The 18,871-nt window shown below is 28.8% G+C and overlaps 1 protein-coding gene across 1 annotated transcript; it reads right to left on the minus strand.

The window, feature by feature from the left end:
• Positions 1-295: 295 nt before the first annotated feature.
• LOC148543660 (uncharacterized) lies at positions 296-11,417 on the minus strand. The gene is made up of 6 exons (XM_088498620.1): positions 10,914-11,417; positions 8,173-8,430; positions 6,515-6,548; positions 2,518-3,999; positions 1,774-1,833; positions 296-544 (listed from the first exon to the last, which is right to left on the minus strand). Exons 1-6 carry the CDS (start codon positions 11,396-11,398, stop codon positions 296-298), a joined length of 2,568 nt encoding a protein of 855 aa, XP_088354746.1. The 5' UTR covers positions 11,399-11,417.
• Positions 11,418-18,871: the final 7,454 nt, after the last annotated feature.

The following is an 18,871-nucleotide window of genomic DNA, read 5'->3' on the forward strand; positions in this document are numbered from 1 at the left end:
AGAAATGTGATCTCTGAATGTTGGAGCTTTGAGTATTTTATCAAATTGTTCACTAATGAATCCAATGGATCCCACACCCTTTTATCACTACTTTCTCTCTATCCACTGTTTGAGTAGAGAACTCAAACTTAAGAATAGGATTGCAAGTGGTTTCCCTCTTTAATTTGTCTCTTTGATTGCTTTCATTATCTTGTTGGAATATATACTCTCCATCATACAATACTATCATATGATCTGACACCATTTTCAATACAACCATCATGCATGGTCTATTGTCAGCAGTTGCTATCCATTCTCATTTGTTGCATCCCTTTTCCATGTTGCATTCACATCCAAATATCATATGCTTATTCCAAAGGTTGCAGTGTTGGTATTGTGAAAGCAGCATGCAGACAACAAGGCAAGAAGAAAGCTTCTGATTTGGAGGAACTTCAACAATGATCGAAGCTTTTGTAGAGTAGTAATGAGGGAACCAATCATTAAGTATGCCCTCTTTACTTGGTAAATGGTAGAAGGATATATTATCATTCTTTTTTTCATTATTCTGATATCCATCATTATTTGCAATAATTAGAGATTTATACTATAAATAGGAATATGATGCAATAATATAGTTTGACATGATGTAGTTGGAAATTATTCCACTTTTTCTCTTTGGTCTTAGTCCGAGAGATTTCTATTTTATTATCTCTAAATTTCTATTTAATAATTCTCTATTCTTTGATATAAATTTGTATTAGTCTATCAATACCTTTCTTTTATAGTAGCTTTTTATTTTCATTTAATAAAATTCAATAATTTATAAAAACGTAGCACATTTAGTACACACAAAGTTGCTGTCCTCAAGGAAAGTGTGCTATAAAGTGAGCAAATAGACAACTATTACAACAATAATGAACTAAAAGAAGTTTAGGTGTTCCCGACAGAAGCTTTCCTCTTCGATTTCTCATATGATAAAATGATATTCTTCACTGTAGAAGGGAAAAAATATTTAAAAAAAGAAACACATATATGAGTTGAAACACGTGACCTTGCATTCACTGCTATACTTTCTTCAATTTGTTTTCTCTTCTTTATTTTTTTTATAATCACAAAACAAATATCAACACAATTGAAGAGAAACAAGGAACAAAGTACACATTAAAAAAAAAAAAGGAAAAGATATTGCATAAGTCTGCAAAAGAAACGAGAGTTACTGTACCTTAATTTAAAAGAAAGATATTATTCTGTTTTTGGAGTGATATTTCTTTGTATCTCTTCTTCTGTATTTGCTCTACATACAGCACTGTATGTTATAAGATCGACAACATAAAATTAATTTTGGTGATTCCAGATATTGCAGCGTTTACAACAATACGCATTGTAGTTTATGTAGTATAAATTTTTTTCTTGCAATTTGAATTTGAATATATTTGCAGCCTATAGCAACTCTATTTATTATATGTTTGAAGTTATGATATATATACAATTACATACAGTAACATGGAACAGTTTCAATATGATAATTACCAAATTAAAAATAACGTTGGGTTTTGTTAGAAGACTAACTTCTTCCAACTAATAATCAATCAATAAAGGTAAAAAAGAGATAAAAAGTGGAATTAAAAAAGAAACTAAAATATTGATCGATTGTGGCGACTACAATTACAATAATTAAATAGCAGACCATATATTAAAACAAACTCAATTATAATATGAAAACTAAGCTGCTCAAGAAATAGTAATTTCACCAAGTATAATCAAAAGATTAGCTAACATAATTGGGCAACTTACCAGTAATCTTTGGAACCACGACGCAAATATACTCTTTTTCGGGTTTTCTGTTCTCTGTCTCTGCAACAAGAATATAATTCCTCATGATCCCCCACATTTAATACATTATTACTACAATACAATAATTAATCACACAAATAAGGACGATATCAAACAACATACTATGGTATAAAATTGACAACACATCATGAACATAAACATGAATATGCCAAATGTTTTATTTCAAATTTTTGTCTATTCATAAATAGTATAACTTTTGCAAAGTGATGTATTAGTTTGGTAGCTTTGACGTTCTCGAGGTCTAAAGTTTTTTATGTTAGTAATAAATCATTATTATCATTTGTGTGATTTAAATTTATTGAGAAAGTGAAACACTTGTTGTGCAACAACAAATGTTAACATGTCCGATCCATTTTTAATTAGTAAAGAGCATAATAAACCTTGATTTTTATAATTCTTGTAGTGACTTTTGCAAGATATATATCTATAATATTGAAGCAAAGAAGCTTTCTGTAAGAGAAACAATAAAAAATTATAGCTAGTTTGTGTAGAAGAAATAAAAAGAAAATTCAAGCACTTAGATAATTCATCTATCAACTGTGTGTTTTCGTTTACTACCATTATATATATTATTCCAAAATCAATTTTGAATGATTTAATTTTTGTTGTGGATCTCTAGACTAAACAATTCACAGTACAACAATAATGTGTGAAAACTACTAACATTAATAATAGAAGCATTACCTCAACGTCATGAGATTCATAGCCCTCATGAGTGGCATCTGGACTAATCTGTCCTTCATGATTGACATGGACATGCATCCAACGGATTCCACACCCTTTTATCACTACTTCCTCATTGTCTTCTATATTTGCATAGAACTCAAATTTAAGCATAGTATTACAACTGCTGTCCCTCTTTCTCTCTTTGATTGCTTCCATTATCTTGTTGGAAGGCTCTCCATCATACCATACTACCTTATGATCTGATACCATTTTCAATACAATCTTAGGGCGATTAGAGCCGGTCAAGCGTCCTCTATTGGCAGAAGTTGCTATCCATTCCCACTCGTTGCAACCCTTTCCCAAGTAGCATTTCCATCCAAATATCACTTTTTTCTTGCCAAGTTTGCAATATTGGTATTGAGAAATCAAGATGCAGCCAACAAGACAAGAAGAAATCTTGTGATCTGGAGCAACTTCAACAATGATCGAAGCTTCTCTAGAGTAGTAGTCAGGGAACCACTCATTAATTATGCTCTCTTTACTTGGTAAATAATACAAGAATGTATTACCATTGTTTGCTTCATTATGCGGATATTCATCATTATTTGCCACAAGTTCTATCCTGGATTTCAAGTCTTTCAAAACTGCTTCATATGCATCATCATCCAACTTTGTGCAGTTATGGAATGCAAACCATACATTGTGTTTTGTGGGTGGTTCACTGGTTAAACTTGAGACTTCATTCAAGGATTTGCAGTTTCTTGCTTTAAAGCCTATAATAGATGGGGGAAGTGGAGGTACGTGTTTTAGCATTTTACAACTAGCGATGCAAAGATATATGAGCTGTTGAAGATTCTTAATGCTTTTTGGCAAACTTGTAATGACATGACAATGATGCAGTTTTAATTCTTGTAATGATTGTAAGACATGAATATTGTGTGGAAGTTTAGACATGCTCTTACATTTGTAGAAAGTTAATACCTTGAGAGACAAGAAGACAGGGGTAGACAATATTCTACTTAAGATGATGCATGTGTCGTCTTCATGTTTTATTGGATCCATGAGTGTAATTTTGGAGGTAAAGTTTTGAGGAAGTTTCTCAAGAGAGTAACTAATGTTAAAACTGAACCACTTAAGATCTTTGAGATGCATAATAGTGGATGGCACTTCACTCAATGCCGTTGATGGTAAACACAACTTGATTTTGGAATGATCAGCCGTCATGGAGATTGAGAACTCTTTCAAATTGGAGCAACCAATGGCCCACAAGCCACAGAGAGAGGGCGAACAATAATCACTGCAAAGCCTCTTTAGCGATGTGCAATAGCTCACATATAGTTCTTCAATCTTGGGGAGAGAGAAAACAGATGGATCAACATCTTGTAAGTTTTTACAGCCATCGAGTCTTACGAATTTGAGATTCGGGGCACCTGCCAAATTTGGGCACTCTATCAAGCGTTTGCAGCAATGGAGGTCAATAAACTCCAAACTTGATAGATTCTGTCAATCCCAACAAACATATTAAGTTATTAATACATGTACATGACTAGTGGAGGAAAAAAGTGTTGTTTTATTGTTTAATGCGTTACACTCTCACTTATTTTAATTTTATAAATTATTATACATCTAATATGGACGGAAGTTGATTTGATTAGAATTTAGTATATACTAGAACTAGACCCGCACTATGCACATATGGTAAATTAATAATAGTATATAATAAATTAGAAAAGTCTAAGAATTAGTAATTTTATTAAATTTTGTCCAACATGTAATTAGTAAAAGAAAAGTGAGTAATTCTATACTATTTGATAAAATCTCACACTATTAAAAACATCATTGATAGTTATTTGATGTCTACAAATCACAAAAGTTATGCTAGCCTCTATTAAATATTAAAAATAGCTATGTTTTGTAGAATTAAATTAAATATGGGTAAACTAAAATTAAATTTAAAAGGTATTTTGTTTAAAATAATTTGTGGTACAAAAGATTTAGATGTTGGAGTTGGAGTTGTACAAAGTGACATTTTTATTTGGTGGTTTGATTTTTGCATTTGTTTTAATTAATAGTCTTAGTCTTATTATGTGACGCTCGTCCTCATTCTTCTTTATTGGTTATTGTTAGAGTTGTTGCTTTCTTCTTTTTGTCGTAGATTCTTATGAAGGCATGTTCTTTATGAATTATTGAGTTGTAGCACTTTCTATTATGTTGTTTGTTCCATCTTTTCATATATGTTCTTCTTCTAATAAAGATGTGTCTTGAATTTATATGATTTTCTTTCTCTTTAATTTTTTGATATGCATGTATTTTTTCAATAACATCTACAATAAAAAGAATAAAAATGTGTAGATTTTTTTTGAATAAGTTGTTTTTAATAAGAATAATTAAAATAGTATAAAGTGAAATTATCTGTTAATATTTTTTTTGACCAACTCTGTCAGACAATGTCTCAAGTGATGCAAATTTAAAATAATATTAAAAAATGTTCAAAATTAAATCTTTAATTTCTTTCACAATTGTTGTGAGTAAAATATTTGTTTTCATTGTACATTTAATTGGTCTATACAAATCATTTGCATCTTTTATTTTTAAATTTTTTGTAGTATAGACTTTTAATTTCTTTCTTATAACAAATGTTTGAATTTATTCATCATATTTCTCTTCACAATTACATGAAGAAATATTCCCTGCAGTGTTAGTAAATCATAGTTAATAATTAGTTAAAAAAAATTGACTACATTTATTTTTTTTAAGTTATTAGAAAAGAAACAATGAATAGCATATTGAAAGACGTATAATTTTAACTATATTAAAATACAATTATATATAAAGTATTATAAAATAATATAAAAAGTAAAAATAATTAAAGAATTTTTTCGTAAATCCAATTTAAAAATACAATAAATATGTTTGTTTTGTACCTTTTCATCTAATATATCATTTCTAAGCAAGGAGACTCTTATTCATTTGTGGGTGTTAATGTTTTTCATAGACGAATCACGCGAACTTTGATAAACCAATTGTCTATTTGTTTGGTGATATTGTCCAAAAAATGATGCTCCATTGAGTAAGTTTGAGATGTGTTGTAGTGCGAAAACAAATTTTTTGTACTAAATTTGATGTTATTTGAAGAAATAGTGATAAGAGACTTATATAAGTAGTTCAAATAGTATGTAATTTAAATATTTGTAACGTGGAATTTATTATGATTAATAGATTATTATGACATTTTTAATATGGATGTTTATTATATTTAATGAGTTATTTATAGAAATAAATAAATTAATTATTGTGGTTATAAATTTATTGTATTATTTATAACGGTAAAATATAATAAATATAGGAATATGGATTCTTGTAGGTTACAAATTTGGTTAGACACTGTTAATTTTTAATTATTATCATTGGTAATTTTGTAGCCTAATTTGCATATATTTCTATTATATATTTTTTTGTATATTTTATTTTTTTTGCTGATTTGGAAATAATAGTTGATTCGGCGAAAATTGGGTGGTCGATTTTAAAATTTTGTCAAGTAAGCGATGTTATTAATATGACATTAGTAGGAGAAGAAAAATGTCTTAAAATTAATATGAATAAACTTATCCATCTATTTTTATATATTAAGAATAGATATTGTTGGTTAATTCAAATTAAACATCATCTATATACAATTCATGGGAGTGAAAAACCTGTTTGGGGCGAAAATTTTTTGAAACTAAAAACCCTTTTGATGTGGTTGATTATTACTTTTATTCTCTTTTTGATGAAGAAAGCATTGCATCATGACATATAGTAAAATAATATGATGTAGCAAAACAAGAAAATGTTAAATGACAAAAAACAATTGGGAACCAATTATGTTCTTTGTTTTAATTTAAAAAATTATGATGGCTATATATAAATAATTATTGGGTGTAGTCTAATATTTATTTTTTTTTTATTAGTTTTATATATATGTCATTTGAATCTAAGTCATGTATTTTATTATCATTTTCTTCTTATAAAATACTCTTTGTTCTCTCATCAAAACTTCTTTAATTATTCTGTGATATTATAATTTTTTTTGTAATAAAAATTTATTCTCAATGTTCTAAAATATTTTAGTGTGATATTTTATTCTCACAAAAGTTTCTAAGAAATAATTAGCATGCAAGAATATTTTACAATATATAGGAATAAATTAATCTTACATAATAGAATAAGTTTATAAATTAAAAATTTTCAAATAAACGCCCATAATTAATATTACTTATATCAACATTATTCTATCTTTTGTTCTTTTAAAATTTCGCTATTTATACTAACTAATTTCTATAATATATTAATCTTTATTTTAGTATCTAATAAAAGTATTAAAAAAGCATAAAGAGAAATATAAACATATCCTACCTGTGCTGTATTCCAAAGTTTTTCGACATTGCTATGTGGCATGGAAAGCTGAACAAGTTTTTGAGGCCAACAAATAGACGGCACAAGCTTAAGCGGGTATTTGTTCCACTCAATATATACCTCAAGTCATTAGGAAGTTGAAAATCCTCTACAAGTACTCTGTTCCATTCAAGATCCATGTTGATATTTCCTCTTAAAGCAAGTAACCTTAACTTTGGCATCTTCCTTAATGCAACGATGATTATACGTGGATCTATTGTAATTTCATTCATATCCACAATCATGCTTCTAACTCCATGAATATCCTGCAAAATTGATGAGCATTGCAATACAATGTTAGTACTATGTTGCTGTAAGCAATATTTTGATATATACATACACACACTCATCTTGAAGACCAAGCCATTAAAACATGATTCCCTTACCCTTTCATCTTGGAATATATTGCAGACTTCTTCTGTATTCCACAATCTTGTTTGTTGACCACCATTTTTGTTATATTCTTCATGAATGATTTTCCAACACATTTTTTGTATTAAGCTATGCATTTTTATGTATTTATTATCACCTATCAGAGAAATACTTATAAGAGACTTGTCCAATAGACTTTTTATCCCTATATCTGCAAAGAAATCACAAGAATTTAATATTCTTGTTATTTTCTCCATTTTATGCATGTGGAAAAAACATGCAACATCTAAAAGGATGTTTTTTTCAGCATCATCTAATGCATCATAACTCAACCTCAATACTTTCTGAATATCTGTATTGGGATACTTCCTTAATTTTTTCAATGCACTATCCCATTCAACTACACTTTTGCCGCGAAGAAATGATCCCAAAATTTTCAAAGCTAATGGAATGCCGTTAGCATAATCTATGACTCTAGCTGATAGCTCACCATACCCTGCTTTGGGATGTGGATCAGAAAAGGCATAATGGTTAAAAAGTTTATGGGAGTCTCCATTACTCATTTGCTTGATTTCATGAATTTGTTCAACTCCTCCACTTGTAAGTACACTCCTGTCCCTTGTTGTCAAAATGACAATGCTACCAGAATATAGGCAAGTACGCAAACCTGGAACCAAATCAGTTGCAATTGGCGAATCAACCACATCATCCAGTACAATCAAAACCCTCTTCTGCTTGAGTTTACTTTCAATGCGAGGGTCTAGTACTCCAATATTGGTAGTATGAAGATCTTGGTTTAATAATTGGGAAAGAAGTCTGCTGCAAATGTCACTGAGACATGGCTTTCCTAATTCTCTTGAATTTGACAAGAAGCAAGAACGTTCATATTGAGAAGAGTAATTATTGAAGAGAGCCTCAGCAATGGTTGACTTACCAATACCGCCCATACCCCAAATTCCAATCACAAGAACCTCCTCCATCTTGTGTCTCATGAAAGATTCAACGCGGGTATAGTTTGTGTTACAAATAAAAGGTCTGTTGAGTCCATCTATGAAGCACTTGTTATTCAGACAATGTGGCAAAATTGCTTTTACAATGTCACTAATTAGCTTAGCTTCATCATCCCTGAAAAAAGATAACCACAGCATAGATGGAAGTGAAAATGGATAAACATATATAGTTCCTTACAATTCATTATTTAAATTGGAGTATAATAATACCCTCTTTAAGTTAGTCAAGTAAATTTGTGTATATATCTTGAAAAAAATATCGTGTAACACCAATATATCTTGAACAACATACCTGATTTCAACGTAAAATCATAATGAATGTTACGATTTCCGAAGATCTTATTATTAGATTTTTATGTTTTCATATTCTTTTGCCATTGCTATAGCATTGAAGTTGACATTGAGGTGTTTCTTTTTTAGACAAAAAAAATGATATTTTCACATTAAAGATACTAATTTAAATATTATTATTATTATTATTATCCTTGAGAAAGCAATTACAAACCGTAGACAAAATCCTGAAGGTCAAGCTGAGTTCATGAGAAAAAAACAACAAAACAAACACAACAATAGACTACTGTATTCAAGTTTAACAAGAAGAAGGTAAACGACTAATAACAACAACAAAAACAAATAATAGATTAAATATAGTTGATTATTTAGTATTTATAATTTGAATCCAAAACGTTATCAACTCTGGACTGAATTGGTTAGTTCGACTGAAAAATCGATAAATCGAGTCGGATTAATATTTTAACTGGACAAACAAATGAACTGGTTAAATCTGATCTAAATTGAGGATCGAACCAAACTGGTTGGCCGTCACGCATCACTCAAATTTCAAAAAATTAGAGTGAGACTCGCGTAATGCGCAGAGAGGTAGATTATTTATACTATATAGTATATTTTAATAAATGTTATATTACAAATATTTTAGAGAACATATTATAAATAGATTTTGAATTTATTTATTTTTAAAAAAGACATAGATTATTTATATTAGAGTTATACAAAACTATATTTTCATTTTTTTTTCATTTTTCGATTTGCATTAATGGCTACACTTTGTCTTTTCTTGCGATTTTTTTTGTTTGTAAATAATTTAAAAAATAAATGAATGAGAATGAAAAACATATAAAAATGTTATATTAAATTTAAGGAATTTTTGACAATTAGTATGAGAGATTAAAAAATGAAGAGTAGTAGTAAGAGTCTTAATATGTATAAGTTGTAGAATTTGAATATTTGTAACTGAAATTTTTTATAATTATTATTATTATGACACTTTTAATGTATGTTTATTGCATTTAATTAGTACTTAATGTTTCAATTGAATAATAATATATAAGAGTTTTTGTTTTAATTTTTTTAAAAGATTTTCCTTAATAGTGATTGGTTGATTTTTATCTTTTGTTAAATCATTAAAATTACTAATGTTGTATCATTAGCAAAAAAAAAGATGGCTTAAATTCATTGTGAAGAGAGTTGATATCAACTTTTATATATTATAAATAGATAAATAGATTGAAGGATATGCTAGGTTGGGTTCAAACTTGAGACCTGAATAGAGTCTGGTAACTACTACACTAAGTTTACTCTTTGTAAGGTAGGGTATCTTTTTATAAATATATTATTAATTTTTAGACATATCATAATTAATAACTTTATGTATTAATTTTTAGTCATATAAATCTAAAATATTTTTTATCTTTTTATTCTAATTAATAGTGTTTATATTAATTTAATTTATTTTTTATTTTATATTTATTCTTTTTTAAATTAATTATTTTTTAATTATATATAATTAAAACTTTGTTAAATTAAATATCTATAAATTAAAAAAAAATAAACAAAAATATTTTATTAATCATAACATATTTTTGTTATTGATAATTATATAACATCTATTAATATTAATATTTTTTAACATATATTTGAATAATGTAATAGATACTAATTAATTAATGAATTAGGAAATAAGTTAATTTAATATAAAAATTAAATTTTATAAAATTATTTAATTATGACCAAGTTAACCAATTTAACCTGTGATTCACCGGTTGAATCAATGATCCATTAATATAACTATGCAATTAAGGAAAAAGAATGTAATTAATTAGTACATGTGGCTTCAAAAATTAATTGAAGGTGAAAACTCAGGTATAGTCAATTTCAGTTAAATAATCATTTAATAACTCTGAGTTATCAACTTCACTGAGTTTCCACCTTAATTGAATATATAGATCTATTTCTTTGACCAATGACCTAATCTAATATACAATGCTTGTTTGGATGTGATTAACTTAATAATTTTTTTTTATTTTTTAAATTATTTAATAAATTTTTAGTAATAAAAATAAAAATATTAAAAAATAAAAAATAACATTTTTTTTAAAAAATTTATAATATATTTTTTAATTTTTTTAAATTTTTACATAATAAATAAATAAATAAATATTTTTATATTATTATATCTAAATATAATTGATAAATAAAAATATTTGTTATATAAAATATTCAAATATAAAATTACTTGTATTTTTTTTGTTAATTGAAAAAAAACTTAAAAATAAATATTTTCTTACAAATTCATATTACCTGTGGTGATCAAAGGTGATGCCAGAAAGATTGGCAGCATGAGTGAGTGCAGTCCTCCATTGTTGCACATGGCAACGGTCCTCCGGAGATCTCTCATGCTTTACAAAAGCTCTGCGGTAACTTCCAGTCTGCTTGCGAACATGTGTGGGCTCTATTCCGTAGAACACTGGAATCACTACATTATTGTTATTGTTCTTGCGTTCCATGATCTCCACCAGCTCTTTCAAGCACCACGTAGAGGATGCATAGTTTTCGGAGAAGATAACAAGAAACAAGTTTGCGTTTCTGATGGCGTGAAGAAGTTCGTCCCAGATGAGACCTCCTTTGTCCATGCCGTCATCGTCTCTGAATGTTTGGATTTGGTTTTGGCGGAGAGCGGCTTGAAGATGGCTGAGGAATCCTTTGCGCGTGTCTTCCCCTCTGAAGCTGATGAAGACATCGTATGGATGAGTGGGAGGTGCTTGAGAAGAAGAAGAAAGTGACATGTGTGTATGATGGTAATGAAGTGATGAGTGCAGTGGGCATAAGAGGGGATCGGAATAATTTAGCACTTAATTAATAAGAAACCAACTCTGTCTCAGGTCAGGACTGCTAATAATCATATCTTGTATTAATGTGTAGATTATATGCGACGAAGATTCCACTTGGTCAACGTCAACCGAGAAATTAACATGTGAGTGGTTTTACAAAAATGAGAGAGCAATTGCATCTGGAGTGATCGAGAAAGTCACAGGAATTCATTCTTTCAATTTCTGCGTGGGTCTATAAAAAATTATTATCTTTATTATAACCGTAATTCGGGACTTAACGGAAAAAATAAAGATGATTAAAATGTTTGCTGAATAGAGAGTTGTATTCGTTTTTAAAATTAAAATATTGAATTAATGTTAATTAATTCTTATTTTTTCTATTAAAAATATGGTGGTTTTGCTATTTTATGTTCTAATGCTGTAATGCATTAGTTAAACATACTATAAGAAATATATATATATATATATATATATATATATTTTAATATTTTTGATATATTTAATATAATAAAAACGTAAATAAATTTATTTTTATAATAAATAACACTAAAATATTTTTTATAATATGTTTAATCAATACTCTTAAGAGACGTAATAGCAAAATCTTAAAACTATATATTGATATTTTAGTATTTTCAATCAATTAATACTGCTGCTTAGTACTTACATATAAGGATATATATAAAATAAATATTTTGACATAAAAATAGATTTTTTGTTAATGTGAAAACAAATATAATTTTTTAATTAAGACACACACATATATACTTTTTTATATTTTTTAAAATGTTAGTGGGGTACTTGTCCCTACAAGCACAAAATACAACATATGCATCTGGTCCTGCCTAAAAAGCTCTTTATAGTAAATTAAAAAGATTATACAAAAATATTTTTAAAAATATTTAAAGGAAGAGTTAATATATACTTATTAAAATTTTAAAATTTAATATAATTTTATATATTAATAAATATTTAAATTTAATAACTATCATTATATTTATATTTATATTTATATTTATTATAATTTATTTAAATTTTAAAAATTATTTTACTAAATATAATTATTATTTATGTTTATTAAAAATTATTTTTAATTTTATTTATTAAATGTAAATGTTACTGTATTTAAAAGGTTATTTTTTTAAGAACTAATTTTGATAAATTATTTTTAAAAATAAATATTTTGCCAACCCAACCATAAATGGACGCTATATAGAAAATTATAGTTTGTTGTCTATTTGCTACCACAAGCAATCAAGCATCAAGATAATATATTAATAGTATTGATCTTAATCATCCGAGGCGGATTTTGTCCCTTTATCAGTTACCACTAACCTCTTGTATTTGTACATTTCAATCCCATAATTTGTTCCCAAATATCCATTATTATATTTGATCCAAAACTAACGCGGTCGTCACGCTCACTAGGGACAAATGAACAAATTGTTTTTCGTGAATAATTTGCAAATTAATTGGGCAATGCTTACATCATTATCAACTAATACACGTCTTCTAAATCAGTTATTTATTCTCGTTTTGGCCCTAGCTTTTTCTTCTTTCTTAACAACTAAGGTTGAAAATGGGTTGAGCTCTGTATGAGCCGGTCTAAGCTCAAACTTGGCTTAGTAAAATTGAGCTCAATTTAGTGGAATCTAATTGTAAACTTTAATCCAAGGTAATGTTAATAATATTGATCTTAATCATCTGACGCATGATTTTGTCCGTTTAACAATTAGCAATTACCACTAACTTTGCATTTAGTCCATTTATTATAGTTAATCTAAAACTAACGCGGTTGTCACGGTCACTAATACAACTTCCGACGAATCAACAAATTGTATTGCATGGATAATTGGCAAATTAATTGGTCAATAGCACTATACTCACACCCTACTCTACTCGCTGCAAATCGAGTTGGTAATTCTACTTGATTAGGTAGGGTCGGATTGAGTGTCCGCAGATAGAGTGTATGTTTCATTTCTACTACACATCTAAATATTTTTGACAATCAAGTCCAATCAAGTTGGTTTAAATCCAACAAAAATTAACTCCGTTTCACTTTGCGTTTGTTATTCGTATACTGCCTCTTCCTTCTTTTGTTGGTGATGTTGCTGCGTTTTGTTTTTATTTCTCCTTCTCCTCTTCTTTTTCATGTTATTGCAGTCATTTATTTTTTTATTTGATATTTTTTTTCTCTCTTTCTTGTATTTGTTCCTCTCAAGAGAATAAATCAAGAAAAATTTTGAGAAAATGAAATAAGAAGGAGAAAATGAAGAAAAAAAGATGAAAAAGAAGAAGAAGACGAAGTGAAGGATGAGGAGGAAACGGACTAAATTTTTTATATAGTGTTTTACTTTAAGTAATTATTTTTTTAAGGATAGTATTTAAATGGCAAATAAAATAATAAAAAGATTCGCATTAGTTATAAAAATTAATGTCATCTTTATAGTACGATCACATTATTTCAAAACATACAAATAAAATAATAAATTATAGTTTAATTAATATGCATAATAAAGCAAACGTGAAACTTATATAATAGCAGTCAAATATGAAAAGTAATAACATTATATTCTAAGGTATTATATTAAATTGTAACTTAAATTTATAATTATTAGTTAAAAACTTACAATAATATACTATTTTTATTATATTAGTTAAAATTAATATATTTTGATATTATTTTTTAGAATTACTAACATTAAATTAAATTTTGATAATTTGAACAAAATTTTTTAATGCTTTATGTCTTAAATTTTTTACTAAAAGAGCAATAAAATTACTTAACATGCACGTCAATAAAAAATTATTATTTTTATACATCTAGATATTTAAAAGAGATAAAAACGAATTCTTTTAATAATACTTTAACAACTCATAAAGTTAACATAATGGATGGTTATAGATTAAAGTGATAGATCAGATTGAAAATTGTAACAATAATACTTGGTGATAATTAATTACAATCGAATGAAAAAAAAGTGGGAGGAAAAACAAAAAAGAACAAGGTAATATAACAGTTGTGTTGAGACAATAACAGATATGTGTATAGAGAATAATAGTAAGAAAAATAATAATGTGTGATATAATGAAAGAATATAATAAAAGTATAAATTAATAATTTGAAAAAAGTAATAAAATTAAAGATAATTTAATAAATTGAATATAAAATTTAGAATTATTCATGAAGATAAAGAATGTTTTGAATATAATGTTTTATCTTTGCTTCATAGCTCAAATGACATAGTCTTTCCATCCTCACCTAAAGGTTTTAGATTCGAGTCTCAATCCTAACTGTTGAAACAATAAATAAATAAAGTTATATAATGTTTATAAATAATTACTTTATAAATGTTTATCTTGATTTTGTTACACATAATAATGATATAATAAATTTTTTAATATTTTATTTAATTTAAATTTAAAAATTTTATAAGTTCTAAAATTTAAATAATTTATAAACTTTTATATTTAATTTTAAATATTATTTATAAAGAGGCTGGACACTTCAAATCTGATTGTCCAAGACTGAAGAAGGAGGACAAGCCGAAAAAGGGAAAGAAGAAAGGTCTCATGGCTTCTTGGGAAGATATGGAAAATGACTCTGATGAAGATGATGAAACCGAAACCAAGTCTCAAACATGCCTCATGGCCGACATAGTTGACGAGGTAATATTTCATGAACCCTCAACTTAAGACCTTCATCTCATGATTGATCATCTTTCTGAAAAAATTAAATGTTTCCTAAGTGAAAACCAAGATCTTAATTCTCAAATAGAAATACTGAAGGCAGAAAATGGTTTTCTAAAAGAAAAATTGAGAGGCTAAAATCGCTGTTGATCTTGTTGAAAAAACAAAGCGGTTGAAAGTTGAAATAAAAGCTTGTGAAAAACAGCATTTTGTAGTTTCATATCTTAACTGTTTTGAAGAAAATGAAAAGTTGCTTAAAGAGGTAAAAAGACTTAAAGAGGACTTAGCCACCTTTGCTCAAAGTTCTGAAAACTTAAATCAACTTTTGGCTAGTCAAAAACTTCTTTACGATAAAGCTGGTTTGGGTTTTCATAAAACTGCAAAAATTGTTGAAAAACCTTCCTTTACCAATATGGCATCATCTTCTAATGACATAAGGTTTCAAAACCCAACAAGCTTTAGAAAAACAGCAACTCAAAGATTTTGTGGATTTTGCAATCGGAATGGTCATTTTCCTATTCAGTGCTTCTTTAATGAAAGAATGATTGGAAACAAGGTTTACAAAATTGTTTGTGATTATAATGGCTTGGGACAAAGGAGATGGTTTGACATCAAAGGATCCAAAAAGATTTGGATACCTAAGGTCACTTGAGCTTGTTTTTTAGGTTTGCCTAGCATCCAAAAGAAAAGGACAACATGTGGTATATGGATAGTGGGTGCTCTAGGCATATGCCCGAAAAGACAACATTCTTCATCAAGTTTGATGAGTATGATGGAGGCTTTGTTACTTTCGGTGATAACGGAAAAGGTAAAATAGTGGCCTTAGGTAAAGTTGGTAAGAACTTCTCTTCTTTTATTAATGATGTTTTGCTTGTTGATGGTTTGAAACATAATTTACTAAGCATTATCCAATTGTGTAATATTGGTTATTGGGTTGTTTTTAGACAATTGAATTGCTTGGTTATATGTGAAAAAATCGGTAAAATTTTGTTTGAGGCTAAAAGGTGCAATAATGTGTATGGATTAACTCTAGAGGACTTAAAGGATCAAAAAGTAAAATGTTTTACATCTTTTGAATCTGAAAAATGGCTTTGGCATAAGAAATTGGGTCATGCAAGTATGTACCAAATTTCTAAACTTCTTAAGAAAAACTTGGTGAGAGGAATTTCTAACATTAAAGGATATTACTTGTGATGCTTGTCAATTAGGCAAACAAGTAAAATCCTCTTTTAAACCAAAAGATGGAATCTCCACTAAAAGGCCATTAGAAATGTTGCATATTGATCTTTTTGGTCCAACTAGAACTCAAAGTTTAGGAGGTAAACGTTATGGTTTAGTGGTGGTGGATGACTACTCTAGATTCGGTTGGGTTCTCTTCCTAGCTCATAAGAATGATGCTTTTCATGCTTTTTCCACTCTTTGCAAAAAGATTCAAAATGAAAAGGATTTGAAAATAGCCCATTTGAGAAGTGATCATGGAAAAGAATTTGAAAATCAAGATTTTGAAAAATTTTGTGATGATTTTGGTATTGCACATAACTTCTCATGTCCTAGAACTCCTTAACAAAATGGGATAGTTGAAAGAAGAATAGAAGCCTTCAAGAAATGACTAGGACAATGCTTTGTGAAAATAATGTACCAAAATTTTTGTGGGCTAAAGCTGTAAATAGAGCTTGTTATATTTTGAATAGAACCATCATTCGGAAAGGATTAAAGAAGACTCCATATGAGCTTTGGAAAGGAACCCCACCTAATCTTAAGTATTTCCATGTTTTTGAATGTAAATGCTTTGTACTTAACAATAAAAAAAATCTTAGAAAATTTGATCCAAAATCCTATGAAGGAATGTTTGTTGGATACTCCACCACTAGCAAAGCATTTTGGATTTACCTCAAGGAACATAGCACCATAGAAGAATCCATACATGTGTCCTTTTGTGATACTAATTCAATTTCCAGTGCCTCTTTAGATGATGATGCAGGAAGTGAAGCCGATATGAACCATCAACCAAGCCAAGACAATCCCAAAACTGTCCCAAGTGATGAACCTGTCCGTCCAGAAATATCTCATCAGGATGGAAGAGACATTTCTGTTTTGTCTCTTGAACCAGCCAGAGAATCCAGAACAGAACAGTCTACTGAAACTCATCAAGATAGAACCTTACTTCAAAGGCTAAGAGAATGGAAGTTTCTGAAAGGCTACCCTCATGATTTCATCATTGGTGACCCATCGCAAGGCATAACTACAAGATTCTCAAGCAAGAAGCAAGTTTATCAAAGCAATGTTGCTTTATTGTTCCAATTGGAGCCTCTCAACGTGAAGCAAGCTCTTGGTGACCCCTCATGGGTCAAAGCCATGGAAGAAGAGCTAGCTCAATTTGAAAAGAATGAGGTTTGGACACTTGTACCAAATCTGAATGGTAAGAAGGTAATCGGTACAAAGTGGATCTTTAAAAATAAACTAGTGTTATTCGTAACAAGGCTAGATTAGTGGCCCAAGGTTACGATCAAGAAGAAGAAATTGATTTTGATGAGTCATTTGCCCCGGTAGCTAGAATGGAAGCAATTAGGTTGCTTCTTGCCTATACTGCCCATAAGGGTTTTAAGATGTTCCAAATGGATGTTAAATATGCTTTCCTTAATGGCTTTATAGATAGAGAAGTATTTGTGGCTCAACCCCCCGATTTTGAAAGTAAAGAATTTCCAAATCATATTTTTAAACTCTCAAAGGCTCTTTATGGCCTTAGGCAAGCTCCAAGAGCTTGGTATGAAAGGCTTAGCACTGCCTTCTTGTTGGAAAATCATTTTTAAAGGGGAACCACCGATACAACTTTATTTATAAAAGTATCTAATGATGATATTCTTCTTGTTCAAGTTTATGTGGATGATATTGTGTTTGGTTCGGCCAATAAAACCTTGTGTGAAGAGTTTGGAAAACTTATGACTAGTGAGTTTGAAATGAGTTTGATGGGTGAATTAACCTTTTTCTTGGTCTTCAAATTAAACAAACTCCTAGTGGTATTTTTATTCACCAAGGTAAATATGCAAAAGAATTAGTCAAGAAATTTGGCCTTGAAAATACTAAACTTGATAAAAATGAAAATGGCAAAGATGTGGATGAAACACGGTAAAGAGGAATGGTAGGCTCACTCATGTATCTTACATCCTCTAGACCGGATATTGTTCAAAGTGTGGGTGTATGTTCAAGGTTTCAATCTCACCTAAAAGAATCCTATCTTTCAGCTGTTAAGAGAATCATTAGATACATTAAGGGAACATGTGATTTTGGCTTATGATATCCTAAATCTGATGAGTTTTGTATAGTAGGGTTTTGTGATGCAGATTATGCGGGTGATCGAGTGGATAGAGGAAGTACATCCAGAATGTGTTGCTTCCTTGGAAGCTCACTCAACATGTGGTCAAGCAAGAAACAAGCCACTGTTGCACTGTCCACAGCTGAAGCTGAATACATATCTGCCGCTACTTGTTGTTCTCAATTAATTTGGTTAAAAACTCAATTAGAGGATTATAAATTAAAGATCAATAGTATACCTTTATTTTGTGATAATATGAGTGCAATAAATATTTCTAAAAATCCTGTTCTGTACTCTAGAACTAAGCACATTGAAGTTAGATATCATTTTATTAGAGAACATGTGCAAAAAGGTACTATTGATATTCAATTTGTGAAATCCGAAGAACAACTGGCTGACATATTCACTAAACCTTTGTGTGAAGA

This window comes from Arachis ipaensis, chromosome B9 (genome assembly GCF_059453495.1).
Source record: "Arachis ipaensis isolate K30076 ecotype BB chromosome B9, ASM5945349v1, whole genome shotgun sequence".
Lineage (NCBI taxonomy): Eukaryota > Viridiplantae > Streptophyta > Magnoliopsida > Fabales > Fabaceae > Arachis > Arachis ipaensis.